This window comes from Grammomys surdaster, unplaced genomic scaffold (assembly GCF_004785775.1).
Source record: "Grammomys surdaster isolate TR1022 unplaced genomic scaffold, NIH_TR_1.0 184, whole genome shotgun sequence".
In the NCBI taxonomy this organism is placed as follows: domain Eukaryota; kingdom Metazoa; phylum Chordata; class Mammalia; order Rodentia; family Muridae; genus Grammomys; species Grammomys surdaster.
Window position 1 is genome coordinate 37,485 of NW_021604629.1, and position 11,002 is coordinate 48,486.

Here is an 11,002-nt window from a genome sequence, read left to right on the forward strand (position 1 = left end):
CCAGTCAGTGTAAAGGTTCCTCTGGTGAACCATTCCTTTGTAAAAAGTTAAAATCTGTACTAAACGGTTATGATTCGTGGAATCTGTTTGATGTGGAAGTAGAATCATAGTTGTAGATGATGTTGGCAATTTAAGGCCTGCTGACATAAGTGAGTAAGAAAAAGTTGTTGGTATTAATGACCTGTGTGTTTTTTCTTTACCCTGACTCATTCCTTATTGGTAAGATCAATCTTTTCAGTATTTGGATTCTGGTTCAATGAGCCAGAAAAGTAACTTTGTAGTACCAGAATGTCATCCAACGATATATTTACTTTATTGTAGATAATGGTGAACAGTGTTCAATAAATAGTTTTATATTTCTTTAAAAATAAAATGACACAAAGTTTTTATGTAGTGAAGAAGTCATTCCATATTTGTAACAATTATGAATTTCTATACACACATCTTAGGGACAAATAAATATAAAAAGGAAATATTAACAGAGATGGATGGTAGGTGACAAGCAATAAAGGCCAGAAGAATCTAAAGAGATACAGATAGGAGAGAAGTTACCATGTTCAATAAAGCTTCTTCAGCTGTATAATTGCAAAAAAAATTCCTCATTCATCATTGTAACACTTAAAACAAAAAGGTTGGACCTGTAACGGCAGGTAAACAAAGTAGAAACAAGTCAAAGATGAATAGGCAAAGGGCCTAATTAAAACACATAAAATGTGGTTCCAACATGCTGGATGAATACAGTATACCTGTCACTTTTTTACTCTGAGTAGATCACATTTCATGAACTTTCTCATTCAGAATACTTACTAAGTCTAACAGAACCCATTTCTCTTTTATTAGCTTATTATTGCATTAAAGCATATACTAGAGTAAGCTTCTACCATTTTTAAATCAAAAATAAAACAAATTAAAAATTTAATATTCTGGAAAAACTTGGAAAATTCCTCACTTTCAGGACAAGTTGTGCCTGAGCAAAAGTGCTTAGTCTTTTGTCAATGCCAATGTTGGTTTGTTTGTTTGTTTGTTTGCTGTTTTTACCTAAACTGAATATGCTGTAATGAGTAGCAAAGCAATTTCCAATTTTCTATATTCTGGCCTTCCACTATTTCACCCAAATTTTATGTATAGGAGCTCCAAAAAAAGGTAATTAAAGCAGAAATAGTGTGTGTGAGAGTGTGTTTGTGTGCATGTGTGAGTGTCTGAATGTGTGTGTGTGTGTGTGTGTGTGTGTGTGTGTTTTCCCTCTGTTGTGAGAAGGTAATACATGCACTACTTCACTGTATTCCTCTAACAGTTAGAAGGAAATTCTCCCTCATTTTGCTAAATTTTAAAGCTAATTAAGATAAGCTAAGTTTGATTATAAAAGCCAGTCTTCAATCCAAATTAAAGAATAATAATCCATACCTATTAAAATGTTCACAGAGACCTCCTTTTGTGTACCCCTGCTGAATCAAAGACTTCTAAAATAGAGTCATTCAAAATGCAGTGACCTTACCAACAGAACTATAGAAACAGTTCAGTGATAACTGATGGTTTATTCAGAGTATTTCATAGATAATAAAATTTCTTTATAACTATATTGCTAATGTATATTTTACCTAAATTTGTTTTACAAAAAGTATTTCATTAAGGCCTGACACACAAAAAGGATTCTGTATAGTCTCTGATTCTATGTCTTTAAATTGTTCTAAGTCAGTATGTTTACAATCACAGAATTTTTTCCAGTGAAAGTGCTTTTTGATGCTAACTCAAATTATGAGTGTCTGTCACTTCATGAAATAGATCCTTCCAAGGACAGGGCTCTGCCACCTGCTATGGTTTTTCTGATGGCATCTTTGACCTCCTTGTTCCTCAGGCAGTAGATGATTGGGTTGAGCATGGGAGTGAAGACTGCATAGATGGCTGAGATCAGCTTGTTAGAATTAAATGAAGCAATGGCCCGAGGTCGGACATACATGAAGATGACAGCTGTGTAGAAGATGACCACCACTGTAAGATGAGAAGCACAGGTGGAGAATGCCTTCCGCTGTCCAGTGGCTGAGGGTATGTGAAGGACAGTAGAGACAATGAAGCCATATGAAAGAACAGTGGCTGACAGTGGGAATACAAGGATGACGATAGCTAGGGCAAAATCTACTGTCTCAGCCATAGATAAGTTCATACAGGCCAACTTAAGGATGGGTGACACATCACAGAAAAAATGATTCAAGACATTATTGCCACAGAAGGCAACTCGAGAGATAAAGTACACCTTTGCCATGGAGATGGTGAAGCCACTCACCCAGGAACTGATGGTCAGCTGAACACAAAATCCTGTGGTCATCATGACTGGATAGCGAAGAGGCCAACATATGGCTACATAACGATCATAGGCCATGGCAGCTAAAAGTACACATTCAGTACAGGCAAGGGACATGAAGAAGTAGAGCTGAGTCATGCATCCCAAGAAAGAAATGGTATTGGGGCGAAATAGGAATCCAGCCAGCATCTTAGGGACAGTGACAGATATATACCAGGCCTCCAGAAAGGACATAGTACTTAAAAAATAGTACATAGGCTTGTGCAGTGACCCAGTGACCCACACCGTAAGAATAATGACCACATTTTCCAAAAGCACAAACAGGTAAGTTATGAAAAAAATGAAGAAAAGCAGAGTTTGCAGCCAAGGGGCAGTAGGGAAGCCCATGAGGATGAACTCACTGATGTTGGTGATGTTTTCCATCCACAAAGTTGGATCACCAAATGACAAAAGATTTAATGTTAATATCAGAAAGCTCTAAGACTGAGATCCATAAGAGTATCAGGGGGCCTTTAGGCTAGAGATTGTTTTTATTATTATAAAAATCCTACTTCAGATTCCTCATCAACCATGAGTATGATGTGGGAAAGAAGAGAGGTCACAAGATGAGTCCAGAAAAGTAAAGATCTAAAACAAAACACAGCCAAGAACATTGAAACAGCATCATGAGGTCATATTTAAGGTTTAGGTCTTTGAATCTGAGTCAGGAGTGGATCTACAGATGGTAGTTGGGATGAGCATTTTCATGTGAGTACATTCTCCTGTTTCAGAAGAAACTATGATGAAGAAAATCATATGACTGGGGAAAGTTCCTAGGATGGTCCACCAGGCAATGTCAGGATGAGGCAAGTTCAAAATCTGGATAAAATAAAAGTACAACTACTAGATTAAAAACACCTTGGTCAGGACAACTGGTGATTCTAGACTGCTGTACATTTTTTTGAAGACTCTATCATTGCTTATCTTGCTATGTTTAGAGCAGTGGCTTTATTTTGCCTTCTCTTGGAACCCTTTTCTTCCTACTGGGTTGCCTTGTCTTGCTTTGATATAAGAGTTTGTCCTAGACTTATTGTAACTTGTTAGGCCATATTGGTTGATATCCCTGAGAGGCTTGCTCTTTTCTAAATAGAAATGAAGAAAGAGTGAATCTGTGGGAGAGGGGAGGTGTGTGTGTTTGTTTGGGGTGACGGATTTGGAGGAGTGTAGTGAGGGGAAACAGCTGTGGGGATGGAATATATGAGAGAAGAATACATTTTAAAAAAATAAATGAAAATAAAAGAAAACTCCACACCTTTTGGATGGTGTATATTATAAAAATAATAATCATTATGTATACTTACAGAGAGAATAGTACATGAATGTGGGTATGATATGTAGTAGATGCTCAAAACTTTTGCTAGCAGCCTCTGTTCCTATATACATGTGTACACAAACATACACACACATATACACACACGTATACCACACATTTTATAATTTATATAATATATAAATTCAAATTTATACTTTAGACACAGTAAAATGAAATAATCACGGTTTATAATAAACCAGAACAATAATAAAAGTACGGTTTTCAAAAATACATGCAGCCTATATCTTTATCTTTTAGTTTCTTTCCCAAAAATTTTTACTATACCATAGGTCTTGGCATATAATTTTTTTCCTTCTTGTGTCAGAAAAATTTACATTTTCACTTTCCAACATCATTAGTTTTATACCTTTGGGACATTGTGACATAAAACAATGGTCACTTGAACATAAGCACTGCCACAGGAGGGACAGTGAGAAGACTAGGAGGGGGTGATACAGAATAAGGTGCCTATGTTGAACACAAGAGTACTTCCTGTGAAAGGAGGATGACATGGAACTTTGCTGTGCTGCTCGAAAAAACATACAACTTAAACCTGAATATCATTCGCTGCTGTAACTTTCCATTTAATGCTTTAGATTATAGTTGACAATAAATAACTATAATCATGAGTATCAAAGCTGTCAATAAAGGAAAAATATCAAGTATGGATATATTTCTTTACAAATGTGCACTTATACCATATCACATATTATTTAATTTCAAATTAAAACAACATAATTTATGCCTTCTGAAAACATAAGGTTAAATATCAATATTGAAACAAGTATCACTTGATTAATTCCAGTTTTTAACTGTAAATACTACTGTCTTAGGTACAAGTTGAACACAGGCTGCATTTGAGGAGCTTACTTGAGAAAAAAAAGATTCAAGAGGTGAATTCAAAAAGGCCATAGCTCTCCAGGGGGTAATATGGTCCGAGGACACAACTACAATTTGAACAGACATAGAAGCTGACATCAAATTATAATCAAAATTAACTGAAGATAAAAATCTTTTAAGGAAGCAGAAATTTACTCAAAAGAAAAGTCAAAACTCAGGAAATGGGAAATGACATGTAGAATGTTCTAAATGTCCATGAATTATTTCTCATTTCCATCATTTTTTAAGTGATCATAAATTAGTTGGATATTATATATTGGGATAATGGCTATAATGAAGTTGAACTCAAATTTCATTTCTTTCTCTACCAAAAAAATTATTCTTTAATTAATTTTAATGACATCTCTCAGGAGAATTTTTAACCCAGGATGTGTATGAGAGGAAGAAGCACATAGCTTAGCTCTGAGTCATTACAAAGTAAGGTAGTAAAGGAATGTTTGCAGCTAGGTGCCCTTGCCATGTCTGATTTTAGTGTACTAGAAACACATTATATACACATTCCATGAGTCGACAGGGAAAACAGACCCAATGGTTAGAGTCCATCAAAGCAATGAGTAAAGCACTCAGCAGTGTAACATATAGGTGGAAAGTGAACTCAATTCCACGACTTATTGCTTTATAACTTTATAAACCTCAACTGTCTAAGTCAATTCACTTTCTAGTGGAAAGGGGCTAGAGAGCATAATTAGTGGTAAAGAAAAACTATCAACTTTTTATTTAAAGGGCTGACCTCCCCTGGTTATCGTGGGTGGTGTACAGCTTTAATCTCATTGCTCAGGAGACAGGGGAAGACAAAGCTCTTTGAGTTTGAAGCCAGCAGTCTACATAGTGAGTTCCAGTCATGTCGATGTTAAATAGTGAGATCTAGTCTCATAAAAAGAAAAAAAAGAAAGAAAAGATAAAAGAAAACATAAGGATGGGAAAGGAGTCATATTCCTCTATTTGATAACTCGAAAGGAGATAAACAACAAAATATTATAGCCAGGTAGCTCACTGGGGAGGGATCCAACATTCTATCTAATAAATAGGATTTTATTATTTGAACTTAGATAGCTGAGCCCAGATAAGCAAAAAATGTACACAAGTGAATAAGTAATACTATGATCATTTAGTAAAGTTTGAACCACACACCAATAGGGAGATTGATACAGAGTTATTGCAATAAACAGTAAATACACCATGTATAAAAATGTAGAAATGGAAAAGTTCTTAGGATAAATATGACCAAAAAAAACTAGGAAAACAGAAGTGCAGCCAGTGGCAATACATTGATATTTTAAACATAATGGTAAGGACAGGTCTCATTAAACATTTATAAAGAACAGGAAAATATTAGGTACCTGGCATCTCTATGGAAGATATTTGTAGACAGAAGATGTCATTTTAAAGATCTTAGAGAGATCCACAGAATGAAGGATGCCAGGGAACCTAGTGTGGTGGGAAGGAGCAGAGTGAAAAGAGGAGGAAATGAATTCATAGCCATAAAGTGCAAGAGACCTGGCCATGAGCAGATCACCGTGTTTCTTCTTATGGGTGGTACACATTTGCTCTTTACTGAACTACTTTAGGGAGGTTTTGGGCAGTTGAGATAGTTAATTCATAGACTTAGGCATGTGGCTCATTGTGCATTTGCCTAGCATGTATAAGACTTCAAAAAAAATCCTTTCCTGAATACTTGAAAGTTGATCAATTGTGCCTTCCTAAAAGCAATCATTCTGTTCTTTACTGACCACATTTCTGTGTCTGCATTAGGATACAGGATATCAACTAACCCCACTTGATCTTAATCTTCCTTTTCTTCTACTGCTCCCTTTCTATGATTACTACCTTTCCAGAAACGTCCAAGTCTTTTTTACCTCAAGTTGTCAATTTGTAACAAGTATAGCTGTACATGTCTGTAACTATATCACTCAACAAATAAGGCAGAGACATAATGAATCCAAGAACAACATGAAAATAAATGAAACAAGATGTTTTCCAATCATTGAACCCACCTTTTACTTTATCCTGCTTTGTGTTTAGCTCTGTAATTGGAAGCAGTTGAAAACCACAAATATTGTAGCTACTTATCAAAAGGCCTAGAAAAAGAAGAGCCATCTATAATAAGAATATATCATGTTAGAATACCAAATATAGTGAGAGTCCAAGGTAACGGTTGATTGTTCTCATCTGGGAAGCTCAGAAAGCTTTCACTTGGAAGACACAATCTGGACTGCATGAAGCATTGCAGAGTTTTGAAAGATAGATAACTACTGAAGAAAGAAAACCAAAACTGTAAATGTATAGATTGAAGAAGTAGAAGTTAATGATAGAGTTGAATTTTGATTGGAAATAATTGGGGCAGAGAGGAGGGAAATGAACAAGGATGGAATGTGAGGTTACATAGAATTAGCTCTTCGTACAATTTCTTATGAAACCTATTAATCTTCTCACTTATAACAATAGGTTCATGGATACCTGTTGTCACACTGACTGCATATAGGAAAAAGGGTTGAGTACCAGTCACATAATCTCTAGTATTGGCCTGTGCTTCCATTATTGTTGAGTTATATGTTTATCTTAAAACCATTGTAGAACTGTATAGTTTCAAGCATCACCTAGATCTGTTTCCACAGTCCATCCCTCTGGGCAAATGTCCAAAGACCACATAAGGCTACTCTTCTACATTTTTACCTTGATGGATATTCACCAAGTTTTCTACATTGCTTTTACAATCTTCACTCTTTATGGCAGCTTTTGGTCACTGCAAGATCATGTAATCTATAGTGATAACAACAACAATGATAATTTATTGTATCTATCACTTGGCAAAATATGTACCATTTCTTTTCTAGGTGTCATATCATTTGATTCTCACCATGCCATAATAAAGTAGCTATTATTGGTTTCCTATTATAGGTAATGGAGTAACTAATGTGACTAAATTCACATAAGCTACTAGTTCCAGAGATGAAGTTGTAATGTAAGACTGTCGTTCTTTAACTGTATAACAATATTTCTTCAAATTTCCTCCCTTTTCCATATTCCTTACTCATTCCTCAGATAATTTTGTACCAGTGGCCTGATCACATGGCTGATCCTTTATTCTGGTCATTAAAATGAGATTTTCTTTTTTCAAGCCCTTTTATCCAATTCTACATCTACAAATTTAGCCTGTACACTAATGGTTAGCTTTGTGATCAGTCTGAAGTTCTCAATATCTAAGATATAATACCATACAGTAGTCAGACATGGCTTAAATCCTGCCACTTAAAAACATAAAAATAAACATATTCATATTATTCTTCAAAAAAAAGAAAAGAAGCTTTCAAGTTTACAAAACATTTAAGAACTCCTAACTAATGTTCGTAGTTCTCTTCTTTAAATACCATCTGAGTATGCATGATCTCCCTCCACAGAACAAAGACCTCTGCTCCAGCCATGGGCTAGCTATAACCATCTACTTCATAATGCTGAAAAGTATCTGTTAGAATTGTAAATTTGGCTCAGAGGAAAACAGTGGCTCACCTGCTAAGTCAGGAAAAAAGCTGATGTAGCTGACCCAGAATATGCTCCAAGTGAAAAGTAGGTTTTCTGAAGAAGGGAGAAACAGTGAGATGAGACCTAGAGAAATACTACACACGAAGGATTTTGTTTACCCCAAGTGGAAGGCAGGATCAAAAAGAAAAGCTAAGGTGAAAGTCTGAGGAGAGAACAGAGTTCAGAGAAATGTTTTGGGCCTGTACAGATGCTGGCAGAATATCTACTGATTATTTAAGACAATACTAAATACCATTTCTATCTGTACTTTGAGTGACCTTGCTTAAATATGAATATGAACATGTACATTAAATCCATCTATTTCTTCTTATAGTCCCAAAACGGCTGAGTGTGTCTCTGGCACTCAGACCATATTCCTCTAAATTCTACTCTGCTTTCTTTGCTGACTACTCATCACAGGCTTGACTAACTCTGAAGAGTGTGACCATTTTCCTTGTAATACAGTCACACATACTTTTCCTGGGGCCTGAAATTCTTTCTAATTCAGGCGTCTAGGAAAGCTTCTGTTCAAATATTATTCTCTGTCAAACCAACCCTGGCCATCTATTTTCCTCCCCACACCCTTCCCAGCCTCCAGACATTTTCATCTCAACCTCTGACTTTATAACATTTTGCACTTTCTAGTATTGTATGGTAACATTTTGTTTTGCTTACCTGTCCTTGTTAGATTTATAAACACCTTAAAAATACCAGTTTTCTCTGTTTTTACTTACCTTATCATCTCTATTACCTCTTGAAGTCGCTGGGCTATGTTTGACCCCTGATAAGCAAATATCTCACCAAACCACATCTCATTGATTCCTTTCTTTGCTGCCCTGGTGGAGCAAGTCATCTGAGTCTGGTTTAGAGATCTTAATTTGGTATTCCACTTACCAGACTGATGGGCAGGCATCTTTGAGAACAAGAACTTTGTCACATATGAATCTTTGTCTTTACATCTGAAAGGGTTTGAAAACAAAAACTGATTAAAAAGGAGAAGAAATAAAGCAGCAGCTCTGGAATAGCCTCTTCTGGATCAAGGAAAGTTGTATGAAGCGCAAGAGTTCTACAGTTTTTATTCTTTTCCAGTAAAAAAGACTAGAGTCTACAGCCCAAGAAAATAGTAACTTACTCTGGTTTTGGCTCAAGAAAAATGAAACATTACTTCAATTTGCATACATGAGAAAGACTGAAGTCCAAAATATGTTCCTACTACTGGGCTTGTCTGATGCTCTTAGAGGCCAGGATAGAAGAGATTTTTCTATTGTGATTTTTTTTCCATCACTGTTCATTGCCTTTCCCAGTCCTCTCTCACTCTTTCTCTGACTCTTGCTCTTGAACTATTTCTCTTCCAACAGTCCCTGGTCTTCTTGGTCACTTTATATGTTGACTCCTCCCACTGTTTCATCCAGGTATACCTAGACCTGGATAGGTCCCAAGCCTTCATTTTCCTATGTCTCCTTAGTGTATTAATATTATTTCAAATAGGATGCAGATGAGGGGATTAAAGCACACACAAAAGAATTTTATAGGATTTTTGATGCATAGCAGACTCCAGGAAGAAATAAAACTTTCTACCTACTCCCTTTTACTAAGCATTAAAATTATGCAATTGCACATAGAGCTAGGAAAGTCAGCTTTGGAGATGAAGCAAATTTGATAGTTCTATCTTCTTTATACCATGATGTTGATTCTCTCAACTTTTAAAAAAAATATCTTGGCTCTTCTTTTTAGAAGTATGGTAACAGGAATATGCATTCATGGAGATCCAAGAGGACAGCAAAAAAGGAATTCAGAGTAAAGGAGAGGAGGAAAGAGGACAGATCACACAGAGAGCAAACAGCTTACCATAGTTTTAATTCTAACTTGTTTGCAAATTTTACTCTCTAACTTAATCTTTCTCTCTCTCCTGTTATTTTCATAATGCTAAAAACTTGGCAGACAGCTATGATTAGACTTTGGATCAAGTAAAAAGAACAAGAAAAATGTTTAGGTTTCAGAGTCTGGTCATCAATTAACAACTGGGGACACAGATCCTCAAAAATGTGTAACAAAATGTGTCTTGGCCTACAACCTAATGTCTGCACGTACCTCTCTGTGAGAACAGCTAATTAAACAGCAAAGGCTGAAGATTATTGAGTATGATCTTGTTATTTTCTTCTCACTCTGTTAAATTTTATTCTATTATATAAGACTAAGAAAAATTTAGCTAATAAAAATTTGGAGCAATCTTTATACCAGTCATGTAAACACATTTGGCACTAACTCTATAAAAACAAAAATGTAAATGTGTTTTCATAAAAATATAAATAGCATTCAGTTTATTCATTCAATCAAAAGCCTTTATTTTATGTCAAACAAAAAATTTAAATATTCAAAAAATTATACTACTATAATAGGTTGTTTTATTCTTTTTAAATGGAATATATAATGATATTGTTCTATGGCTTACAAAAAGCTGGTTTAACATCTTTCTTAGGCTTACTACAGCTATTAATAATTGAAACACTGACACTCTAGGATATTACAGATATTTCAGAGACCTTTGAAAGCATTTTATCATGTGATTTATTTACCATAACATTTCTCAGATATTGAGACGACTAAGACTGTCTTTGTTTTGAAGACATGAGCCTTTCAATAACAAGGCCATAAGAGCACTGTGGCACCATCATAGAAACCATTTACAAGGAACTGAGACAAATGGGTCTGGTGAGATGGATCAGCAGTTAAGAACATTGGCTGTTCTTCCAGAGGTCCTGAGTTCAATTCCCAGCAACCATATGGTGGCTCATGACCATCTATAGAGAGATCTGGTGCCCTCTTCTGGCATGTAGGTATACATGCAGACAGAGCAATCCAACATTTAGATGGATAGATAGATAGATAGATAGATAGATAGATAGATAGATAGATAGATAGATAGATAGATA

General features: G+C 35.5%; 1 protein-coding gene across 1 annotated transcript; it reads right to left on the bottom strand.

The window, feature by feature from the left end:
- Positions 1–1,771: 1,771 nt before the first annotated feature.
- LOC114621750 (olfactory receptor 6) lies at positions 1,772–2,722 on the bottom strand. The gene has a single exon (XM_028768110.1). The coding sequence runs from the start codon at positions 2,720–2,722 to the stop codon at positions 1,772–1,774; it is 951 nt and encodes a 316-aa protein (XP_028623943.1).
- Positions 2,723–11,002: the final 8,280 nt, after the last annotated feature.